The sequence below is a fragment of the Lonchura striata genome, chromosome 32 (genome assembly GCF_050655825.1).
Source record: "Lonchura striata isolate lonStrDom1 chromosome 32, ASM5065582v1, whole genome shotgun sequence".
In the NCBI taxonomy this organism is placed as follows: Eukaryota; Metazoa; Chordata; class Aves; order Passeriformes; family Estrildidae; genus Lonchura; species Lonchura striata.
Genome location: NC_140734.1, coordinates 6,922,870 through 6,947,058, shown reverse-complemented (window position 1 = coordinate 6,947,058; position 24,189 = coordinate 6,922,870). Strand labels below are relative to the sequence as shown.

At 57.5% G+C, this 24,189-nt stretch overlaps 1 protein-coding gene across 1 annotated transcript; it reads left to right on the top strand.

Moving 5' to 3' along the window:
* Nucleotides 1-210: 210 nt before the first annotated feature.
* PELP1 (proline, glutamate and leucine rich protein 1) lies at nt 211-24,112 on the top strand. The gene is given in 19 exon segments (XM_085564092.1): nt 211-372; nt 1,929-1,987; nt 2,906-3,011; nt 4,752-4,901; nt 5,821-5,892; nt 6,021-6,080; nt 7,817-7,967; nt 10,195-10,324; nt 12,709-12,796; nt 13,787-13,875; nt 14,873-14,986; nt 16,107-16,257; nt 17,048-17,174; nt 18,936-18,991; nt 19,800-20,027; nt 21,482-21,635; nt 21,638-22,605; nt 22,717-22,752; nt 23,956-24,112. Coding segments are annotated over 19 exon segments (2,970 nt in total). The 5' UTR covers nt 211-225; the 3' UTR covers nt 24,040-24,112.
* Nucleotides 24,113-24,189: the final 77 nt, after the last annotated feature.

Sequence of the window (24,189 nt, the reverse complement as noted above, 5' to 3'; positions counted from 1 at the left end):
CTTTACTAGATTAATTTCCTACAGACCATGTCCCTAATTCCCTTAAATAAATTATTTCCTCCAGGCCACGCCCCTAATTTCCATATTAAATCTTTCTCCCAGGCCACGCCCCCAATTTCCTTTGATGGCGCCGCCCCAAGCCCCGCCCACTCCCCTCGCGCGAGCCCCGCCCCGTTTTTTCCCGCGCGCTGACGTCATCACCGCGCGCGGGGAAGACGCGCGGCCATGGCGGCGGCGGCGGCGGCGCGGGCCCCGCCGGCCCCTCCGGCCGCGCCGCTGCTCGAGGCGCTGGCGGCGCTCTCGGCGCTGCCCCCGCACCGCGGGGCCCTCCCGGGGCTCGTGCGGGGCCTCCGCGACAGCGCCGGGACACAGGTGGGGCCCGGGGAGCGGGAGCGGGGAGCGGGAGCGGGGAGCGGGGAGCGGGGAGTGGGGACGGGGACGGGGAGCGGGGAGCGGGGAGCGGGGAGCGGGGACGGGGAGCGGGGAGCGGGGATCGGGAGCGGGGCCGGGGAGCGGGGAGCGGGGAACGGGGAGCGGGGAGCGGGGAACGGGGAGCGGGGAACGGGGAGCGGGGAGCGGGGAGCGGGGAGCGGGGAGCGGGGAACGGGGAGCGGGGACGGGGACGGGGACGGGGAGCGGGGAGTGGGGACGGGGACGGGGAGCGGGGAGCGGGGACGGGGACGGGGACGGGGAGCGGGGAGCGGGGAGCGGGGAGCGGGGAACGGGGAGCGGGGAGCGGGGAGCGGGAGCGGGGAGCGGGGAATGGGGAGCGGGGACGGGAACGGGGAACGGGGAACGGGGAACGGGGAGCGGGGAACGGGGAGCGGGGAGCGGGGAGCGGGAACGGGGAACGGGGAGCGGGGAACGGGGAACGGGGAGCGGGGAGCGGGGAACGGGGAGCGGGGAACGGGGAGCGGGGCCGGGGAGCGGGGAGCGGGGAACGGGGAACGGGATTGGGGAGCGGGGAACGGGGAACGGGGAGCGGGGCCGGGAACGGGGAGCGGGGAACGGGGAACGGGGAGCGGGGCCGGGAACGGGGAGCGGGGAACGGGGAACGGGGAGCGGGGCCGGGAACGGGGAGCGGGGAACGGGGAACGGGGCCGGGAACGGGGAGCGGGGAACGGGATCGGGGAGCGGGATCGGGGAGGAGAGGGGAAGAACGGGGAGCGGGGAGCGCGGGAAATGGGGATTGGGGGCTAAAAATGGGATTGGGGTGCGAAAAATGGGATTGGGGGTTAAAAATGGGATTGGGGTGCGAAAAATGGGATTGGGGGTTAAAAATGGGATTGGGGTGCGAAAAATGGGGATTGGGGTGCGAAAAATGGGATTGGGGTGCGAAAAATGGGATTGGGGTGTGAAAAATGGAGATTGGGGTGCGAAAAATGGGATTGGGGCGTGAAAAATGGGATTGGGGTGCAAAATGGTATTGGGGTGTGAAAAATTGGGATTGGGGGTTAAAAATGGGGATTGGGGGTTAAAAATGGGGATGGGAGGGTGGAAAATGGGGATAGGAGTGTAAAAAATGGGGATTGGGGTGTGAAAAATGGGATTGGATTGTAAAAAATGGGGATGGGAGGTTGGAAAATGGGATTTGAGTGCAAAAATGGGATTTGGGTATAAAAAATGCGGATTTGGGGCCAAAAATCAGGATGGCCTCAGGGAGTGGAAACTTCAAAAACGGGGATTTGACCCCAAAAATCGGGATTTGACCCCAAAAATGGGGATCTGACTCCAAGGACTGGAGACCCCTGAGGGATTGGGAGCCCCCTGACCCCTGGGTGACCCCTGGGTGACCCCTGGGTGACCCCTGACCCTTGGGTGACTCCTGCGTGACCCCTGACCTCTGCTGACCATTGCTGACCTCAGTTGACCCCTGGGTGACCCCGGGGTGACCCCTGGGTGACCCCTGACCTCTGACCCCTCCCCAGGCCGCCCTCGGGGGCCTCCTGGGCGTCGCCAGCGCCCGCCTGGGCTCCATGAAGACGCGGTGAGTGACAGCTCCGCCGGCCAATCACGGCACAGGCCCCGCCCCTCCCGCCCCCTCATTGGCTGCCACCGCGGGGTGGGCGGGGCTGAGGGCAAACCAATGGGAACGCGGCATGGGGGGGCGGGGCCGGCTCGGTGGCCAATGAGAATCGTTCTCCGGGGCAGCCGGGCTGCCATTGGACGGGGAGGAGCCAATCAGGGGAGGTTTGAGCAGCCAATCAGGGGCAAGTGGGCGTGGCCTCTTTGCTGGCTTGGATTGGCTGGTGTGTTGTGGGTGTGGCTTTGAGCAGCCAATCAGGTTGTTCCTTTGGGGCATGGGTGGGTGGGGCTTGACCACGATTGGCTGCTGTGTGTGTGGGTGGGCGTGGCTTCATCCCAGCCAATCAGATTTGTGTGTGAGCCACACCCTGCTCTCATCTGCATCAATAAGGAAAGTAGGCGGGGTTTGGAGCTCCCAGCAGCCAATCAGGGTTGACGGTGTGTCGGGGGGGTGTGTTTCAGCCAACCAATGGCGTTTCAGGTTGGAGGGGCTGTGCCTTCAGCAGCCAATCAGGGGTGTGGGCGTGTCCAAACCGACCAATGGCGTTGGAGGTTGGAGGGGCTGTGCCTGCAGCAGCCAATCAGGGGTGTGGGTGTGTTGGGGGCGTGTCCAAACCGACCAATGGCATTGCAGGTTGGAGGGGCTGTGCCTGCAGCAGCCAATCAGGGTTGAGGGTGTGTCGGGGGCGTGTCCAAACCGACCAATGGCGTTGCAGGTTCGAGGGGCTGTGCCTGCAGCAGCCAATCAGGGTTGAGGGTGTGTCAGGGGCGTGTCCAAACCGACCAATGGCGTTGCAGGTTGGAGGGGCTGTGCCTGCAGCAGCCAATCAGGGTTGAGGGTGTGTTGGGGGCGTGTCCAAACCGACCAATGGCGTTGCAGGTTCGAGGGGCTGTGCCTCCTCTCCCTATTGGTCAGCGAGAGCCCCGGCGACGCCTTCCAGCAGCACTGCCTGGGCTGGCTCCGCCTCCTGCAGCACCTGCTCCAGGTGGGACCGCCAAAACACACCTGGGCACACCTGGGCACACTCAAAACACACCTGGGACACAGCTGGACACAGCTGGGATACATCTGGGCACAGCCAAAATACACCTGGGCACACCTGGGCACACCTGAGATACACCTGAGATACACCTGAGATACACCTGGGCACAGCTGGGCACAGCTGGGCACACTCAAAACACACCTGGGACACAGCTGGACACAGCTGGGATACATCTGGGCACAGCCAAAACACACCTGGGCACACCTGGGCACAGCTGGGATACACCTGAGATACACCTGAGATACACCTGGGCACAGCTGGGCACACTCAAAACACACCTGGGCACACTCAAAACACACCTGGGCACAGCTGGGCACACCTGAGATACACCTGGGCACCGCCAAAACACACCTGGGCACACTCAAAACACACCTGGGGCACAGCTGGGCACACCTGGGCACACTCAAAACACACCTGGGGCACAGCTGGGCACACCTGAGATACACCTGGGCACAGCCAAAATACACCTGGGCACAGCTGGGCACACCTGAGATACACCTGGGCACAGCCAAAATACACCTGGGCACACCTGGGCACACTCCAAACACACCTGGGGCATAGCTGGGCACAGCTGGGTTACACCTGAGATACACCTGGGCACAGCCAAAATATACCTGGGCACAGCTGGGCACACTCAAAACACACCTGGGCACAGCTGGGCACACCTGAGATACACCTGGGCACACCTGGGCACACTCAAAACACACCTGTGGCACAGCTGGACACAGCTGGGCACACCTGAGATACACCTGGGCACAGCTGGGCACACTCAAAACACACCTGGGGCACAGCTGGGCACACCTGAGATACACCTGGGCACACTCAAAACACACCTGGGGCACAGCTGGACACAATTGGGATACACCTGGGCACACCTGGGGGCACCTGGGATAGACCTGGGGACACCTGGGCACACCTGGGATGGGTGGGACACACTTGGGGACACCTGGGGCACAACTGGGCACACCTGGGACACAGCTGGGATACACCTGGGCACACTCAAAACACACCTGGGCACAGCTGGGCACAGCTGGGATGGGTGGGACACACCTGGGGACAGCTGGGCACACTCAAAACACACCTGGGCACTGCTGGGCACACCTGAGATACACCTGGGCACACTCAAAACACTGCTGGGGGCACCTGGGGCACACCTGGGCACAGCTGGGCACACCTGGGGGGGGTCCCACACCCCATTTTTAACCAATTTTCGCCATTTTTTTGCCTTTTTTTTCGGATTTTTTTGGGTTATTTCAATTGGGATGATTTTGGGGGGGGTCTCTAATTTGAGGAGGGGTCCTGACGGGTTTCGGGGTCCCCCCATTCCCAAGACCCCACCCCAAATTGGTTCTGGGGGTGTTTAGGGGGTCCCACACTCCATTTTTAACCAATTTTTGCCATTTTTTGCCTTTTTTTAAAATTTTTTTTGGTTATTTCAATTGGGACGATTCCGGGGGGGGTCTCTAATTTGGGGAGGGGTCCTGACGGGTTTTGGGGTCCCCCCATTCCCAAGACCCCGTCCTCAAATTGATCCTGGGGGGGGGTCCCACACCCCATTTTCGACCAATTTTCTCCTTTTTTTTGAAGTTTTTTTTCGTTTTTTTGGGTTATTTCAATGGGGACGATTTTGGGGGGGGTCTCTAATTTGGGGAGGGGTCCTGACGGGTTTCGGGGTCCCCCCAGTCGCAGGACCCCCCCCCCACGGTGGCCCTGGGGGTCTCGGTGCTGCGGGAGCTGCTTCGCTTCTCGGCGCAGCTGCCGGAGCTGGCGCGGGACATCGGCACCAACCACATCCCCGGCATCCTCACCTCCCTGCTGGCCCTGCGGCCCGAGGTCCCAAATGGGGCTGGGGGCTTCAAATGGGGCTGGGGGCTTCGGGGGGGTCGGCTTGGGGGGGCTGGAGGGGGAAAATGGGGGAAAAATGGGAAAAAATTGGGTTAAAGTGGGGATTTAAAGGGTTAAGATGGGACTAAGAAGGGTTATATGGGGCTAAAATGGGTCTGGGGGCTTCAAATGGGGCTGGGGGCTTCGGGGGGGTCGGCTTGGGGGGGCTGGAGGGGGGAAATTGGGGGAAAATTGGTTAAAATGGGACTAACATGGGAAAAATGAGGATTAAAGGGGGTTAAGAGAGGAGTGGAAAGGGTTAAATGGGGTTAAAATGGGTCTGGGGGCTTCAAATGGGGCTGGGGGCTTCAAATGGGGCTGGGGGCTTCGGGGGGTCGGCTTGGGGGGGCTGGAGGGGGGAAAATGGGGGATTTTTGGGAATTCCAGGGGGATTTTGGGAATTTCAGGATTTCAGCAATTTGGGGAGGAGTCTCCCCGAATTTGGGGGAGGGGTCCCCATGAATGTGGGGAGGGGTCTCCACGAATTTGGGGAGGGGTCTCAGCCCTTCCCTCATTGAGTCTCCATCCTGGATGGGATTTGGGGCATTTTTTGGGTGGAACTTTTGGGATTTCGGGGAATTTCAGGATTTCAATAATTTGGGGAGGGGTCGAGGGCTCCCCGATAATTTGGGGAGGGGTCTCCCTGAATGTGGGGAGGGGTCCCCAATAATTTGGGGAGGGGTCTCAGCCCGTTCCCTCATTGAGTCTCCATCCTGGATGGGATCTGGGGCATTTTTTGGTTGGGATTTTTGCGATTTTTGGGAATTTCAGGATTTCAATAATTTGGGGAGGGGTCGAGGGCTCCCCCATAATTTGGGGAGGGGTCTCCCCGAATTTGGGGAGGGGTCCCAGCCCTTTCCCCCCCCAGTGCGAGCTCTCCACGCTGGAAGGGATCAAGTCCTGCCTCTCCTTCTACCCCGGCGCCTGCGGCTCCATGCGGGTGAGACCCCCCCCAAAATCCCCAAATCCCCCCCGGGGGGGCCCGGAGCCCCCTCCCCAATTTGGGGAGAATTTGGGGAGGGGTCCCGGCCCCGGGACCCCCCAAAACCTCCCCAAATTCCCCCCCAGGGGAAGCTGGCGGCGCATTTCCTGTCGCGCATCGACAGCGAGAGCCCGCGGCTGCAGCAGGTGGGAGCCCAAATTTGGGGGGTTTTGGGGCTTTTTGGGGATTTTTGGGGATTTTTGGGGGGGTTTGGGGATTTTTTGGGGGATTTGGGGATTTTTTGGGGGGTTTTTGGGTTTTTTTGGGGGGGTTTGGAGGGGATTTTGGGGGGGTTTGGGATTTTTTGGGGGTTTTTTGGGGGTTTTTTGGGGGGGTTTTGTGGGGGTTTGGAGGGGATTTTGGGGATTTTTTGGGGGGTATTTTGGGGGGTTTGGGATTTTTTGGGGTTTTTTGGGGGGTTTGGAGGGGATTTTGGGGGGGTTGGGATTTTGGGGGGGTTTTTTTAGGTGGTTTTTGGGGGGATTTTGGGGGCTTTTTGGGGATTTTGGGGGATTTTTTGGGAGCATTTTGGGGGCTTTGGGATTTTTTTGGGATTTTTTTGGGGGTGGTTTTGGGGTTTTTGGGGATTTTTGGGGATTTTTTGGGGGGGTTTGGAGGGGATTTTTGGGGGGTTTGGGATTATTTGGGGTTTTTTGGGGGGGCGTTTGGGGTTTTTGGGGGGATTTGGAGGGGATTTTGGGGTTTTGGGGATTATGGGGGGTTTTTGGAGGTTTTGGGGGGATTTGGGTTTTTTGGGGTGTATTTTGGGGGCATTTTGGGGGGTTTGGGATTTTTTTTGGTTTTTTTTGGGGGGGGTTGGGGTTTTTGGGGGGGTTTGGAGGGGATTTTGGGGAATTTTTGGGGATTTTTTGGGGGGGTTTGGAGGGGATTTTTGGGGGGTTTGGGATTATTTGGGGTTTTTTGGGGGGTTTTGGGGAGATTTTTGGGGGGATTTGGAGAGGATTTTGGGGGGTTTGGGATTTTTGGGGGGTTTTTTTTGGGGGGGTTTGGGATTTTTGGGGGGATTTTGGGGTTTTTTGGGGGGTGGGATTTTTTTGGGGGAGTTTTGGGGTTTGTTGGGGGGGTTTGGAGGGGATTTTGGGTGGATTTTGGGGGGGTTTGGGGTTTTTTGGGGGGGTTTTTTTAGAGGGGTTTTGGGGGGATTTTGGGAGAGTCTTGGGGCAGTTCCTGGGGGTTTTCGAGGTCCCCGGGTCGGAATTTTGGGGTCCCAGCCCCGTTTTTGGGGTCCCTCACCCTGTTTTTGGGGTCCCAGCCCCGTTTTTGGGGTTCCTGACCCCATTTTTGGGGCTCCTGACCCCGTTTCTGTGTGTTTCCAGCTGGCCTGGGCTGGGAGTTCTGGGGCAGTTTTGGGGCAGTTTTTGGGGTTTCTGGGGCAGTTTTGGGGGTTTTCAAGGTCCCCGGATCGGAATTTTGGGGTCCCAGCCCCGTTTTTGGGGTCCCTCACCCCGTTTTTGGGGTCCCTCACCCCGTTTCTCCCCGTTTCCAGCTGGTCTGTGAGCGCTACGCGCTGCTGCCGGTGCTGGGCTGGGAGTTCTGGGGCAGTTTTGGGGCAGTTTTGGGGTTTCTGGGGCAGTTTTTGGGGTTTCTGGGGCAGTTTTGGGGGGTTTTCGAGGTCCCCGGGTCGGAATTTTGGGGTCCCAGCCCCGTTTTTGGGGTCCCTCACCCCGTTTCTCCCCGTTTCCAGCTGCCCTGCGAGTGCTACGCGCTGCTGCCGGTGCTGGGCTGGGAGTTCTGGGGCAGTTTTGGGGCAGTTTTGGGGTTTCTGGGGGAGTTTCTGGGGGTTTTCAAGGTCCCCGGGTCGGAATTTTGGGGTCCCAGCCCCGTTTTTGGGGTCCCTCACCCCGTTTCTCCCCGTTTCCAGCTGGCCTGCGAGTGCTACGCGCTGCTGCCGGCGCTGGGCCGAGGTTTCTCGCAGGGGCTGCGGCACACGGAGTGCTGGCACCAGCAGCTGCAGGGCGTGCTGGCCACCCTGCACGGGCTGCTGGGAGCCCTTTTCGAGGGCTGTGAGACCGGTGAGGGGTGGGGAGGGAAATTTGGGGTGAATTTGGGGGATTTTGGGTCATTTGGGGGGGATTTGGGGTGGTTTAGGGGGGATTTGGGGTGGTTTAGGGTGGATTCAGGGTGGTTTAGGGCATTGCTGGCCACCCTGCACGGGCTGCTGGGAGCCCTTTTCGAGGGCTGCGAGACCGGTGAGGGGTGGGGACGGGAATTTGGGGTGAATTTGGGGGATTTTGGGTCATTTGGGGGGGATTTGGGGTGGTTTAGGGGGGATTTGGGGTGGTGTATGGGGACATTTAGAGGCTGCTGGCCACCCTGCACGGGCTGCTGGGAGCCCTTTTCGAGGGCTGCGAGACCGGTGAGGGGTGGGGAGGGAAATTTGGGGTGAATTTGGGGGATTTTGCGTCATTTGGGGGGGATGTGGGGTGGTTTGAGGAGGATTTGGGGTGGTTTAGGGAGGATTCAGGGTGGTTTAGGGCACTGCTGGCCACCCTGCACGGGCTGCTGGGAGCCCTTTTCGAGGGCTGTGAGACCGGTGAGGGGTGGGGAGGGAAATTTGGGGTGAATTTGGGGGATTTTGGGTCATTTGGGGGGGATTTGGGGTCATTTGGTGTGGAATTGGGCTCATTTATGGGGAATTTAGGGGGCATTTAGGGGCTGCTGGGAGCTCTCTTTGAGGGCTGTGAAACCGGTGAGGGGTGGGGAGGGAAATTTGGGGTGAATTTGGGGGATTTTGGGTCATTTGGGGGGGATTTGGGGGGATTTAAGGAGGATTTGGGGTGGTTTAGGGCAGATTTGGGGTGGTTTGAGCCATTACTGGCCACCCTGCACGGGCTGCTGGGAGCTCTCTTTGAGGGCTGTGAGACCGGTGAGGGGTGGGGACGGGAATTTGGGGTGAATTTGGGGGATTTTGGGTCATTTGGGGGGGATTTGGGGTGGTTTAGGGGGGATTTGGGGTGATTTAGGGGGGATTTGGGGTGGTGTATGGGGACATTTAGAGGCTGCTGGCCACCCTGCAAGGGCTGCTGGCAGCTCTCTTTGAGGGCTGTGAAACCGGTGAGGGGTGGGGAGGGAAATTTGGGGTGAATTTGGGGGATTTTGGGTCATTTGGGGGGGATGTGGGGTGGTTTGAGGAGGATTTGGGGTGGTTTAGGGAGGATTCAGGGTGGTTTAGGGCACTGCTGGCCACCCTGCACGGGCTGCTGGGAGCTCTCTTCGAGGGCTGTGAGACCGGTGAGGGGTGGGGAGGGAAATTTGGGGTGAATTTGGGGGATTTTGGGTCATTTGGGGTGATTTAGGGGGGATTTGGGGTGATTTAGGGGGGATTTGGGGTGGTGTATGGGGGCATTTAGGGGCTGCTGGCCACCCTGCACGGGCTGCTGGGAGCTCTCTTTGAGGGCTGCGAGACCGGTGAGGGGTGGGGAGGGAAATTTGGGGTGAATTTGGGGGATTTTGGGTCATTTGGGGGGGATTTGGGGTCATTTGGTGTGGAATTGGGCTCATTTATGGGGAATTTAGGGGGCATTTAGGGGCTGCTGGGAGCTCTCTTCGAGGGCTGTGAGACCGGTGAGGGGTGGGGACGGGAATTTGGGGTGAATTTGGGGGATTTTGGGTCATTTCGGGGTGATTGGGGGGGATTTGGGGTCATGAGAGGAGGATTTGGGGTGATTTAGGGGAGGTTTGGGGGGATTTTGGGAGGTTTAGGGGGGATTCGGGGTCATTTGGGGGGGATCCGGTGGAGATTTGGGGTCGCACAGGGCTGTTAAAGGGAGATGAGGATTTTGGGGTGACTTTTGGGGTCATTTGGGGTGGTTTTGGGGTCGCACAGGGCTGCTGAAGGGAGATGAGGATTTTGGGATGATTTTGGGGTCATTTGGGGTGTTTTTGGAGTCTCAAGGCTGCTGAAGGGAGGTGAGAATTTTGGGGTGACGTTTGGGGCGACTTGGGGTTATTTGGGGTGGTTTTGGGGTGACTTTTGGGGTTATTTGGGGTAATTTGGGGTGGTTTTGGGGTTACCTTTGGGGTAATCCGGTTTGGTTTTGGGGTCTCACAGGGCTGCTGAAGGGAAATGAGGATTTTGGGGTCATTTGGGGTGGTTTTGGGGTCATTTGGGGTGGTTTTGGGGTCATTTGGGGTGGTTTTGGGGTCTCTCGGGGCTGCTGAAGTGAGGTGAGGATTTTGGGGTGATTTTGGGGTCATTTGGGGTGGTTTTGGGGTGACTTTTGGGGTTTTTGGCCCCAGACCCGCTCCCGTACGAGGGTCCCGGCGTGGAGCTGCTGCTGCCCCCGCCCCAGGACGGCGACGCCGGGGGGGTCCTGACCCTGCACTCGAGATTTTCGGGGCTCTGCCGCGTCCTCAGGCTGCTCCTGAGGTACCAAAATCCCCGAAATTCACCCCAAAATCCCCAAAAGCCCAAACCACCAAAAATCCCCATCAAAATCCACCCAAAAACACCAAAATCCACCCAAAATCCCAAAAATCCACCCCAAAATTCCCCCCGGGGGGGTCCTGACCCTGCACTCGAGATTTTCGGGGCTCTGCCGCGTCCTCAGGCTGCTCCTGAGGTACCAAAATCCCCGAAATTCACCCCAAAATCCCCAAAAACCCAAACCACCAAAAATCCCCATCAAAATCCACCCAAAATCCTAAAAATCCACCCAAAACATCCCCCCGGGGGGGTCCTGACCCTGCACTCGAGATTTTCGGGGCTCTGCCGCGTCCTCAGGCTGCTCCTGAGGTGCCAAAATCCCCGAAATTCACCCCAAAATTCCTGAAACCCCAAAATTCCCATCAAAATCCACCCCAAAACCCCAAAATCTCCCCTCGTGTCCAGCCAGGAGCCCCAAAAAACCCCAAATCCTCCCAAAAACTCTCCTTGGGACCTCCCAAAATCCACCCTGGGGACCCCCAAACCTCTCCCAGTTCCCTCCCAGTAACCCCAAATCCCCTCCCAGTTCCCTCCCAGTCCCTCCCAGTGACCCCAAATCCTCTTCCAGTTCCCCCCAGTTCCCTCCCAGTTCCCTTCCAGTAACCCCAAATTTCCTCCCAGTTCCTCCCAGTCCCTCCCAGTCCCTCCCAGTTCCCTCCCAGTCCCCCCAAAGCCCCTCCCAGTCCCTCCCAGTTCCCCCCAGTTCCCTCCCAGTCCCTCCCAGTCCCTCCCAGTTCCTCCCAGTCCCTCCCAGTCCCTCCCAGTTCCCTCCCAGTCCCTCCCAGTTCCCTCCCAGTCCCTCCCAGTCCCTCCCAGTTCCCTCCCAGTCCCTCCCAGTCCCTCCCAGTTCCTCCCAGTCCCTCCCAGTTCCTCCCAGTCCCTCCCAGTCCCTCCCAGTTCCCTCCCAGTCCCCCCAAAGCCCCTCCCAGTCCCTCCCAGTTCCCCCCAGTTCCCTCCCAGTCCCTCCCAGTCCCTCCCAGTTCCTCCCAGTCCCTCCCAGTCCCTCCCAGTTCCCTCCCAGTATAAACCAGTTCCCTCCCAGTTCCCTCCCAGTCCCCCCAAACCCCCTCCCAGTCCCTCCCAGTTCCCCCCAGTTCCCTCCCAGTCCCTCCCAGTTCCCCCCAGTTCCCTCCCAGTCCCTCCCAGTTCCTCCCAGTTCCTCCCAGTCCCTCCCAGTCCATCCCAGTCCCTCCCAGTCCCTCCCAGTTCCCTCCCAGTTCCCTCCCAGTCCATCCCAGTCCCCTCCCAGTCCATCCCAGTTCCCTCCCAGTTCCCCCCAGTCCCTCCCAGTCCCTCCCACTCCCTCCCAGTTCCCTCCCAGTCCCTCCCACTCCCTCCCAGTTCCCTCCCAGTTCCCTCCCAGTCCCTCCCAGTTCCCTCCCAGTCCCTCCCAGTTCCCTCCCAGTTCCCTCCCAGTCCCTCCCAGTTCCCTCCCAGTTCCCTCCCAGTCCCTCCCAGTTCCCTCCCAGTTCCCTCCCAGTCCCTCCCAGTCCATCCCAGTTCCCCCCAGTTCCCTCCCAGTTCCCTCCCAGTTTATCCCAGTCCCTCCCAGTTCCCTCCCAGTCCCTCCCAGTTCCCTCCCAGTTCCCTCCCAGTCCCTCCCAGTCCATCCCAGTCCCTCCCAGTCCCTCCCAGTTCCCTCCCAGTCCCTCCCAGTTCCCTCCCAGTCCCTCCCAGTCCCTCCCAGTTCCCTCCCAGTTCCCTCCCAGTCCCTCCCAGTTCCCTCCCAGTCCCTCCCAGTTCCCTCCCAGTTCCCTCCCAGTTCCCTCCCAGTCCATCCCAGTTCCCTCCCAGTTCCCCCCAGTCCCTCCCAGTTCCCCCCAGTTCCCTCCCAGTTCCCTCCCAGTTCCTCCCAGTCCCTCCCAGTCCCCCCAAACCTCCTCCCAGTCCCCCCAGTTCCCTCCCAGTTCCCTCCCAGTCCCTCCCAGTCCCTCCCAGTTCCCTCCCAGTCCCTCCCAGTCCCTCCCAGTTCCCTCCCAGTCCCCCCAAACCTCCTCCCAGTCCCCCCAGTTCCCTCCCAGTTCCTCCCAGTCCCTCCCAGTTCCCTCCCAGTTCCCCCCAGTCCCTCCCAGTTCCCTCCCAGTCCCCCCAAACCTCCTCCCAGTCCCCCCAGTTCCCTCCCAGTCCCCCCCAGTCCCTCCCAGTTCCTCCCAGTCCCTCCCAGTTCCCTCCCAGTTCCCCCCAGTCCCCCCAGTTCCCCCCAGTTCCCTCCCAGTCCCTCCCAGTCCCCCCAAACCTCCTCCCAGTCCATCCCAGTCCCTCCCAGTTCCCCCCAGTCCCTCCCAGTCCCTCCCAGTCCCTCCCAGTGACGCTCTTCCCGTTCCCAGTAAGGATTTCGTGGCCCCCGTCACCGTCCCAGTTCAGGACATTCTGGACCTCGTTTGCCGCGCCCTCAACATCACCACCAAGAACCTGGTGAGTGTCACCCCAAAAAACCCCCAAATCACCCCAAAATCACCCCAAAAATTACCCCAAAAACCTTTGTAAAACATCTCCTGAGTGTCAACCCAAAAACCCCAAAAATCACCCCAAAATCATCTTAAAATCACCCCAATTCACCTTAAAAATTACCCCAAAAACCTTCTTAAATCATGTCCTGAGTGTAACCCCAAAAAAACCCCAAAATCACCCCAAAAATCATCCCAAAAATCTTCCTGAAACATTTCCTGGGTGTCAACCCAAAAAAACCCCAAAATCACCCCAAAATCACCCCAAACTCACCCCAAAATCCTTCTTAAAACATCTCCTGAGTGTCACCCCAAAAAAACCCAAAATTGCCCCAAAATCATCCTGAATTACCCCAAAACCACCCCAAAAATCCATCCCAAAGGAACAAAAATCCACTTAAAAAAACCCCAAAAAACCTTTACTGGTTTGAACTGGTCCTTACTGGTTTGTACTGGTTGGGCTTGTTCTCCTTTCTGGTGGTTTAAACCGGTTTATTCCAACTGAAACGGGTTTAATTCTGATTTAAACCGGTTTATTTCCATTTAAACTGACTGGTACTGGTCTGTACTGGTTTGTACTGGTTTGTACTGGTGTGTACTGGTTTGTACTGGTCGGGCTGGTTCTCCATTCTGAGAATTCAAACCGGTTTATTCCAACAGAAAGTGGTTTAATCCCGATTTAAACCGGTTTATTTCCATCTAAATTGACTGGTATTGGTCTGTACTGGTCTGTACTGGTCTGTACTGGTCTGAACTGGTCTTTACTGGTTTGTACTGGTCGGGCTGGTTCTCTTTTCTAAGAATTCAAACCAGTTTACTCCAATAGAAAGTGGTTTAATCCCAATTTAAACTGGTTTATTTCAATTTAAACTGACTGGTACTGGTCTGTATTGGTCTGTACTGGTTTGTACTGGTCTGTACTGGTCTGAACTGGTCCTTACTGGTTTTGTGCCCCCAGAACTGGTTCGGGGAGGGGCCCCTGCGGGGGCTGCTGCTGCCCCAGGTGCACCTGGACGTGCTGGACGTGCTGGGAGCGCTGCTGCTGGCGTGAGCTGAACTGGGAGGGACTGGGAGGGACTGGGAGGGAACTGGGATGGACTGGGGGGGACTGGGAGGAACTGGGAGGGAACTGGGGGGGGACTGGGAGGGAACTGGGAGGGACTGGGAGGGAACTGGGAGGGACTGGGAGGGACTGGGAGGGAACTGGGAGGGACTGGGAGGGAACTGGGAGGGACTGGGAGGGACTGGGAGGGACTGGGAGGGAACTGGGAGGGACTGGGAGGGAACTGGGAGGGACTGGGAGGGAACTGGGATGGACTGGGAGGGACTGGGAGGGACTGGGATGGACTGGGAGGGACTGGGAGGGACTGGGATGGACTGGGAGGGAACTGGGATGGACTGGGAGGGACTGGGGGGAACTGGGAGGGACTGGGAGGGAACTGGTTTATACTGGGATAAAAGGGGAGGGATTGGTTTATACTGGTTTATACTGGTTTAGAGTGGTTGAACTGGGATGAACTGGGAGGGGACTGGGGATACTCGGGGGGCTCCAGCAGATTTTGGGAAATTGAGGCGGAATTTTTGGCAATTCCAGGGGGATTTTGGGGGATTTTGGGAATTCCAGGGGGATTTTCGGGGATTTTGGGAATTCCAGAAGGATTTTGGGGGATTTTGGGAATTCCAGAAGGATTTTTAGAATTAAGGTGGCATTTGGGCAATTCCAGGTGTATATTTTTGGGAATTCCGATGGAATTTTGGGAATTTCAGGTGTGGGGCCCCCCTGGTGCGCTGGGGGTCCCTCCTGGGGGAGATTTTGGAGAATTCCAGGGGGATTTTGGGGGATTTTGGGCAATTCAAAGTGGGGTTTTTTTTGGGAATTCCGATGGAATGTTGGGAATTTCAGGTGTGGGGCCTGTCTCATGCGCTGGGGGGGTTTTGGGGCTTTTCCGGGTGGATTTTGGGGGATTTTGGGCAATTCCGGGTGTGTTTCTTCGGGAATTCCGATGGAATTTCGGGAATTCCGATGGAATTTTGGGAATTCCAGGTGCGGGGCCCGTCTCGTGCGCTGGGGGTCCCTCCTGGGCCGCCTCTTCCCGCAGGTCCTGAGCTCCTGGAGCGGCCCCCGGGACCCCCCGCCCGGGCAGGAGAGACCCTTCGGGTACGGAATTGGGGGAAAAAAGCCCAAAAATGGGAAAAAGAACCCAAAAAATGGGAAAAAACACCAAAAATGGGGAAAAAACACCAAAAAATGGGGGAAAAACACCAAAAAATGGGGAAAAAAACCCACAAAAAATGGGAAAAAACACCAAAAAATGGGGAAAAAACACCAAAAATGGGGAAAAACACCAAAAAATGGGGAAAAACCCCACAAAAAATGGGAAAAACGGCTGGGAAAGGGGGGGATAAACACAAAAAATGGGGAAAAGAACCCAAAAAATGGGAAAAAAACAGCTGGGAAAGGGGGGGAAACACAAAAAATGGGAAAAAGAACCCAAAAATTGGGAAAAAGAACCCAAAAAATGGGAAAAAGACAGCTGGGACAGGGGGGAAAACACAAAAAAATGAGAAAAAGAACCCAAAAAATGGGAAAAAAACAGCTGGGAAATGGGGGAAAACACAAAAAATGGGAAAAAGAACCCAAAAAATGGGAAAAGCAGCTGGGACAGGGGGGAAAACACAAAAAAATGGGAAAAAACCCCCCAAAAATGGGAAAAAGAACCCCAAAAATGGGAAAAGCAGCTGGGACAGGGGAAAAAACACCAAAAATAGGGGGAAAATCACCAAAAAAGGGAAAAAACTGCTGTGAAATGGGGAAAAAAATCCCAAAAATGGGAAAAACAGCTGGGAAAGGGGTCCCTGATCCCATTTTTGGGGTTCCTGAGTTGATTTTTGGGGTCCCCAGGGTGGTGCGGAGCCCTGGGATTTTGGGGGTGTTTTTTTGGGTTTTTGGGATGTTTTTTGGGTTTTTTGGGGGGTTTTTTTTGGGTTTTGGGGTTTTTTTGGGGGTTTTTGGGGTGGTTTTGGGGGTTTTTGGGGTCGCTGAGTTGATTTTTGGGGTCCCTGATCCCATTTTTGGGGTCGCTGAGTTGATTTTTGGGGTGCCCAGGGCCGTGCGGAGCCGCCTGTACCAGGTGCTGGAGCTCTGGGTGCAGGGTGGGTTTTGGGTGGGTTTTTGGGGTTTTTTGGGTCCCTGATCCCGTTTTTGGGGTCCCTGAGTTGATTTTTGGGGTCCCTGATCCCGTTTTTGGGGTCCCTGACCCCATTTTTGGGGTGCCCAGGGCCGTGCGGAGCTGCCTGTACCAGGTGCTGGAGCTCTGGGTGCAGGTGGCCGGCGCGGCCTCGGGGGTCCTGCAGGGCCCCGGGACCCCCGGCGAGGTTCTCCTGGCTCACCTGATCAGCGACATCAGCCCCCCCAGCGAGGGGGCCAAGGTGACCAAAAACCCCCTTTTTTACCCCAAAATTCCCCTTTCCCCCCAAATCCTCCCTTTTTCCCCAAATCCTCCCTTTTTCACCCCAAAACCTTCCTTTTTTACCCCAAAATCTCCTTTCTTTACCTCAAAACCGCCCTTTTTCACCCCCAAATCATCTTTTTCCACCCAAAAACTGATCTTTTTTACTCCAAAACCTTTCTTTTTTACCTAAAACTGCTATTTTCTGCCCCAAAACTTGCCCTTTTCACCCCAAAATCCCCCCTGACCCCAAAATTCCCCCTGACCCAAAAATCCCCTCCCAAATTCCCCCAAAATCCCTCTTAAACCCCAAAATCCCCCCAAAATCCCTCAAAATCCCCCTTAAACCCCAAAATTCCCCCAAAATCCCGCCCAAACCCTGAATCCCCCCCAGATTCCCCCCAAATTCCCCAAAATCTCTTCAAAATCCCCCCTGACCCCAAAATTCCCCCAAAATCCCCCTTAAACCCCAAAATCCCCTCCAAATTCCCCCAAAATCCCCTCAAAATTCCCCTAAATCTCTTAAAATCCCCCCTGACCCCAAAATCCCCACCCCAAACCCTCTAAAATCCCCTCCCAAAATCCCCCCAAACCCTCCCTGACCCCAAAATCCCCCTTGAACCCCAAAATCCCCTCCCAAATTCCCCCAAAATCCCCCCAAACCCCCCCAGCCCCAAAATCCCCACCCCAAACCCTCTAAAATCCCCCTTAAACCCCAAAATCCCCCCAAAATCCGCCCCCAAATCCCCCTGACCCCCATTTTTTGGCAGCTGCGGGCGGAGCCCAAACCCAGCGCCCCCAAAAGGCCGAAATTGGGGGAGGGGCTGGAGGGGCCCCCCCTGCACCGCAAGGGGGAACCGGCGGCCAACAGCGACACCTGCGCCGCCGCGCTGGCAGGTAACGCCCCAAAACCCCGAAATCCGCCCCAAAAATACCCAAAAACCGCAAAGTCGGCCCCAAAAATACCAAAAACGGCAACGTCGGCCCCAAAAATACCAAAAACGGCAAAATCCGCCCCAAAAACCCTGAAATCCGCCCCAAAACTACCCAAAAACGGCAAAGTCGGCCCCAAAAATACCAAAAACGGCAAAATCCGCCCCAAAAACAGCAAAATCAGCCCCAAAAACCCCGAAATCCGCCCCAAAAATACCCAAAACCAGCAAAATCCGCCCCAAAAACCCCAAAATCCGCCCCAAAAATACCCAAAAACGGCAAAATCCGCCCCAAAAACCCCGAAATCCACCCCAAAAATACCCAAAAACGGCAAAGTCGGCCCCAAAAATACCAAAAACGGCGAAATCCGCCCCAAAAACCCCGAAATCCGCCCCAAAAATACCCAAAAACGGCAAAGTCGGCCCCAAAAATACCAAAAACGGCAAAATCCGCCCCAAAAACCGCGAAATCCGCTCCAAAAATCCCCAAAACCGGCAAAATCAGCCCCAAAAACCCCGAAATCCACCCCAAAAATACCCAAAAATTGCAAAGTCAGCCCCAAAAATACCAAAAATGGCAAAATCCGCCCCAAAAACCCCAAAATCCGCCCCAAAAATACCCAAAAACGGCAAAGTCAGCCCCAAAAGTCTCCAAAACGGCAAAATCAGCCCAAAAAAACCCAAAATCCGCCCCAAAAATACCCAAAAACGGCAAAGTCGGCCCCAAAAATACCAAAAAACGGCAAAATCCATCCCAAAAAACCCAAAATCCGCCCCAAAAATACCCAAAAACGGCAAAGTCAGCCCCAAAAATACCAAAACCGGCAAAATCCACCCCAAAACCGGCAAAATCAGCCCCAAAAACCCCGAAATCCGCCCCAAAAATCCCCAAAAACGGCAACATCAGCCCCAAAAATACCAAAAACGGCAAAATCCACCCCAAAAACCCCAAAATCCGCTCCAAAAATCCCCAAAAATGGCAAAGTCGGCCCCAAAAATACCAAGAACGGCAAAATCAGCCCCAAAAACTCCGAAATATGCCCCAAAAATACCCAAAAATGGCAAAGTCAGCCCCAAAAATCCCAAAAACGGCAAAATCCGTCCCAAAACCGGCAAAGTCAGCCCCAAAACGGCGAAATCTGCCCTAAAAATCCCCAAAAATGGCAAAGTCAGCCCCAAAAATCCCAAAAACGGCAAAATCTGCCCCAAAAACAGCAAAATCAGTCCAAAACCAGCAAAATCAGCCCCAAAAACAGCAAAATCTGCCCCAAAAATCCCCAAAACCATCAAAATCCGCCCCAAAAATCCCAAAAAATCAAAAGCAGCCCCAAAAATCCCAGAATCAGCCCCCAAAAAAATAAAATCGGCCCCAAAAATCTCCCAAATTCCCCCAAATCACCCCAAAACTGCCCCAAATCCCCCCAAAAATGGCCCCAAAGACCCCCAAACCCCAAAATCAGCCCTAAAAACCTCCAAATCACCCCCAAATTCCCCCAAAATTCCCCCAAAATCAGCTCAGGAACCCCAGAAATCAACTGGGGGCACCCAAATCCCCCCAAAATTCCCCCAAAATCAGCCTGGGACCCCAAAAAATCCCCCCAGAACTCCCAAAATCGGCTCCAAAATCCACCGGGGACCCCCCAAAAACCTCCCGGGGGGGGTCAGGAATTGGGGAGGGGTCCCCAAAATTGAAACCCCCCCCCCCAAATTTGGGGGTCCCCCCCAGCCCTGCGCAGGATCGTCCTCACGGGGGGACCCCTGATCAAGGAGGAGACGCACCGGGTGAGAATTTGGGGAGATTTTGGGGGGATTTGGGGATTTTGGGGAGATTTTCGGGGTATTTCAGAGGATTTTAGGGGGATTTAGGGAAGATTTTGGGGGGATTTTGGAGGATTCTCTTGGGATTTTGGGGGGTTTTGGGGGGATTTTGGGAGAATTTGGGGGATTTGAGAGGATTTTAGGGGAATTTTTGGGGGATTTGAGGGAGTTTGGGAGGATTTTGGGGGATTTTGGGAGGAATTTGGGAGAATTTTTGGAATTTGGGGGAGTTTGAGAGGCTTCTGGGGGGATTTGGGAGGAATTTGGGGGGATTTGGGAGGATTTTCGGTGTTTTGCCCCAATATTTTATTTTCTCACCCCAAGTTTTGGGTATAACCCCCCAATATTTCAATTTCCCACCCCATTTTTTCTCTCTTTTCCCCCCAATTTTGCCCTTTTCCCCCCAAATTTTCCCCTTTCCCCCCAAATTTCCCCCATTTCCTCCCCAATTTCCCCCTTTTCCCCCCAATTTCTCCCCGTTTCTTGGCCATTTCCTCCCCAATTTCCCCCTTTCCCCCCCAATTTCTCCCCGTTTTTTGGCCGTTTCCCCCAATTTCCCCCTTTTCCCCCCAATTTCTCCCCGTTTCTTGGCCATTTCCCCCCCAATTTCCCCCTTTTCCCCCCAATTCCCCCCATTTTTTGGCCATTTCCCCCCCAATTTCCCCCTTTTCCCCCCAATTCTCCCCATTTTTTCACCGTTTCCCCCCTCTTCCCCCCAATTTCTCCCCGTTTTCTGGTCCTTTCCCCCCGAATCTCCCCCGTCCCCCCGCAGCGCCTGCAGGAGCTGGTGGTGCCGCTGGCGCTGCGGCTGCCGCAGGGCGCGGGGGGCTCGGGGGGCTCGGGGGGCTCGGCGGGGTCCCCGTACGCCAGCGCCCGCTGCCGGGGGGCGCTCTACGGCCTGCTGGGGGCGCTGCTGCTGGGCGCGCCCCCGGGCGCCGCGCCGCCGCTGCACTGCGCCCTGCGCGCCTTCGGGCAGGGCCAGCGCGACCCCGACGTGCAGGTGAGAGCCCCCAAATACCCCCAAAATATCCCCAAAATATCCCTGAAATATCCCCAAGATATCCTGAAAATATCCCCAAAATATCCTGAAAATATCCCTGAAATATCCCCAAAAATATCCCAAAATATCCCTGAAATATTCCAAATTATCCCCAAAAATATCCCTGAAATATCCCCAAAAATATCCCAAAATATCCCTGAAATATTCCAAAATATCCCCAAAAATATCCCAAAATATCCCCAAAAATATCCCCAAAATATCCCTGAAATATTCCAAATTATCCCCAAAAATATCCCTGAAATATCCCCAAAAATATCCCTGAAATATTTCAAATTATCCCCAAAAATATCCCTGAAATATCCCTGAAATATCCCCAAAAATATCCCCAAAATATCCCTGAAATATTCCAAATTATCCCCAAAAATATCCCTGAAATATCCTGAAAATATCCCCAAAATATCCTGAAAATATCCCCAAAATATCCCTTAAATATCCCCAAAATATCTCTGAAATATTCCAAACTATCCCTGAAATATCCCCGAAATATCCCAAATTATCTTGAAAAATGTCCCTGAAATATCCTGAAAATATCCCCAAAATATCCTGAAAATATCCCCAAATTATCCCTTAAATAGCCCCAAAAATATCCCAAATTATCCCCAAAAATATCCCCCAAAAATCCCCAAATTCTCTGCAAAACTCCCCCTCCCCCATTTCCATTTCTGACCAATTTTCTCTCTCTCCCATTTTTCTCTCCCCTCTGCCATTTCTCTCCCCTCCCCCACCTCTCCCCTCCCCAATTTCTCTCTCCCCTCCCCCATTTCCCTCCCCCATTTCCCCTCCCCATTTCCCTCCCCCATTTCCCCTCCCCATTTCCCCTCCCCTCCCCCATTCCCCTCCCCATTTCCCTCCCCCATTTCCCTCCCCCATCTCTCTCCCCTCCCCCATTTCCCCTCCCCCATCTCTCTCCCCTCCCCCATTTCCCCTCCCCATTTCCCTCCCCCATCTCTCTCCCTTCCCCCATTTCCCTCCCCTCCCCCATTTCCCCTCCCCATTTCCCTCCCCCATCTCTCTCCCTTCCCCCATTTCCCTCCCCTCCCCCATTTCCCCTCCCCATTTCCCTCCCCCATTTCTCTCCCCTCCCCCATTTCCCTCCCCCATCTCTCTCCCCTCCCCCATTTCCCCTCCCCATTTCCCTCCCCCATTCCCCTCCCCCATTTCCCTCCCCTCCCCCATTTCCCCTCCCCCATTTCCCTCCCCCATCTCTCTCCCCTCCCCATTTCCCTCCCCCATTTCCCCTCCCCATTTCCCCTCCCCATTTCCCCTTCCCCATTTCCCCTCCCCATTTCCCTCCCCCATTTCCCCTCCCCCATTTCCCTCCCCTCCCCCATTTCCCTCCCCTCCCCCATTTCCCCTCCCCATTTCCCCTCCCCCATCTCTCTCCCCTCCCCCAGGTCTCCTCGCAGTGCCGCGAGTTCCTGGTCCTCTCCCACTCCCTCTGCCGCCCCTGGGTCCCCCCTTTCCCCTCCCCTCCCCCCTCGGGCCCCTCCCCCCCATCCCCTCCCCCTCCCTTCCGCCCCCTCCCCCCACCCAACCCCTCCCCCTCCCCCTTCGACCTCCCCTCCCCCGCCCCTCCCCCTCCTCCCCCGCCTCCCCCTCCCCTCCCCCCACCCCCGGCGGCCGGGGGGGAGGGGGGGAGGCCCCGGGTGGGGGAGGGGCGCCGGGGGGAGGGGGCGGGGCGCGGCCGCGCCGCCCGGTGTTCGTGCACTACGAGCGGGAGGAGGCGTCGGACGTGGAGATCTCGCTGGAGAGCGACTCGGACGATTCCGTGGTCATCGTGCCCAAGAAGGGCCCCGACAGCGCGGGGGGAGGGGCGGCCGCCCCGCCCCCACCCCTCCCGCCCGCCCCGCCCCCGCCCCCACCCCCGCCCCCGCCCCCCACCCCCCCCGCCGCGCCCGAGCCCCCCCAGGAGGGGGAGGGGCAGGGGGAGGGGGAGGGGAGGGGGGAGGAGGGGGAGGAAAAAGGGGTGGGGGAGGGGGGGGAGGGGGAGGGGGGAGGGGTGGGGGAGGGGCCGGCGGTGATCAACATCAACAGCAGCGAGGAGGAGGAGGAGGAGGAGGAGGAGGAGGAGGAGGAGTTCGGGGAGGAAGAGGAGGAGGAGGAGGAGGAGGAGGAGGAGTTCTTTGAGGAGGAAGAGGAGGAGTTCGAGGAGGAGGAGGAGGAGGAGGAGGAGGAGGAGGAAGAGTTCGAGGAGGAGGAGGAGTTCGAGGAGGAGGGGGAGGGGCTGTCCGAGGAGGAGGAGGAGGAGGAGGAAGGAGGAGGAGGGGGGGAGGGGCCGGCCGAGGGCGGGGGGGGAGGGGCGCTGCTCCTGATGGAGGTGGGCGAGGCCCCGCCCGCCCCTCCCCCACCCCCCGAAGCCCCCCCCGAGCCCCTCCCCCACCCCCCAAGGGGGGAGGAGGAGGAGGAGGAGGAAGAGGAGAAGGGGGGGGAGGGGCGGGAGGAAGAAGCGCCGCCCCTCCCCCAGCCCGCCCCTCCCCCCCCCAGCCCGCCCCCGGATCCCCTCCCCCATCCCCAGCCCGCCCCTCCCCCCCCCGCCCTGGAGGCCGCCCCCTCCCCCCCCGCCCCTCCCCCCCCCGCCGGGGGGCCCAGCCCCCGCCCCTCCCCCCCCGCCCCTCCCCCCCCGCTGCAGGAGGAGCCCCCGGAGCCCCCCCCGGGCAAGGAGCAGGTACGGGGGGAGGGCAGCGATTCGGGGGGTCCTGGGGGGATTTTGGGAATTTTGGGGGGTCCTGGGGGGATTTTGGGGGTCCTGAGGGGGATTTTGGGGGGAATTTGGGAATTTTGGGGGGTCCTGCGGGGATTTTGGGGGGTCCTGGGACGATTTTGGGGGGTCCTGGGGGGATTTTGGGGGTCCTGAGGGGGATTTTGGGGGGAATTTGGGAATTTTGGGGGGTCCTGCGGGGATTTTGGGGGGTCCTGGGACGATTTTGGGGGGAATTTGGGGATTTTGGGGGGTCCTGAGGGGGATTTTGGGGGGAATTAGGGGATTTGGGGGGTCCTGAGGGGGATTTTGGGGGGAATTAGGGGATTTGGGGGGTCCTGAGGGGGATTTTGGGGGGTCCTGGGAAGATTTTGGGGGGTCCAGAGGGGGATTTTGGGGGGAATTTGGGGTTCCTGGGGTCACATTCAGGAATTTGGGGTCCCAAATCGGGAATTTGAGGTCACATTCGGGAATTTTGGGGTCACATTCAGGAATTTTGGGTCAAATTTGGGAATTTTGGGGTTCCAGTTGGGTCTTCGGGGTCCCAGTCGGGAATTTGGGGGTCCCAGTCGGGAATTTGGGGGTCCCAGTCGGGAATTTGGGGGTCACATTCGGGAATTTTGGTTCACATTTGGGAATTTGGGCTCACATTTGGGAATTTGGGTTCACGTTTGGGAATTTAGGTTCACATTTGGGAATTTGGGCTCACGTTTGGGAATTTGGGGTCCCAATCGGGAATTTGGGGTCCCAATCGGGAATTTTGGTCCCAATCGGGAATTTGGGCTCACATTTGGGAATTTAGGTTTACGTTTGGGAATTTGGGGTCCCAATCGGGAATTTGGGCTCACATTTGGGAATTTAGGTTTACGTTTGGGAATTTGGGGTCCCAATCGGGAATTTGGGCTCACATTTGGGAATTTAGGTTCACGTTTGGGAATTTGGGCTCACGTTTGGGAATTTGGGGTCCCAATCGGGAATGTTGGGGTCACATTCGGGAATTTTGGGTCAAATTTGGGAATTTGGGTTCACATTTGGGAATTTGGGCTCACGTTTGGGAATTTGGGGTCCCAATCAGGAATGTTGGGGTCCCAAATGGGAATTTTGGGATCAAATCCGGGCACCCCATCCCAAAACTGAGGCGGGGGTCTCTCTCTCTCTTGCCGCCCGCAGGAGCAGGACGAGACCACCGCCATGCTGGCCGACTTCATCGACTGCCCCCCGGACGACGAGAAAACCCCCGAGCCCCCCCTGTAACCCCCCAAAATCCGGGGGGGAGGTCCATTTCCCCCCCACTCCCCCCCAAAATAAACGCAGCCCCCTCCCCAAATTCCCGCGCGCGCCCCGAGTCCTCCGCGCCGCCAGGGGGCGCTGCCGCCGCCGCGCGGTGACGTCACGAGCCGCGCG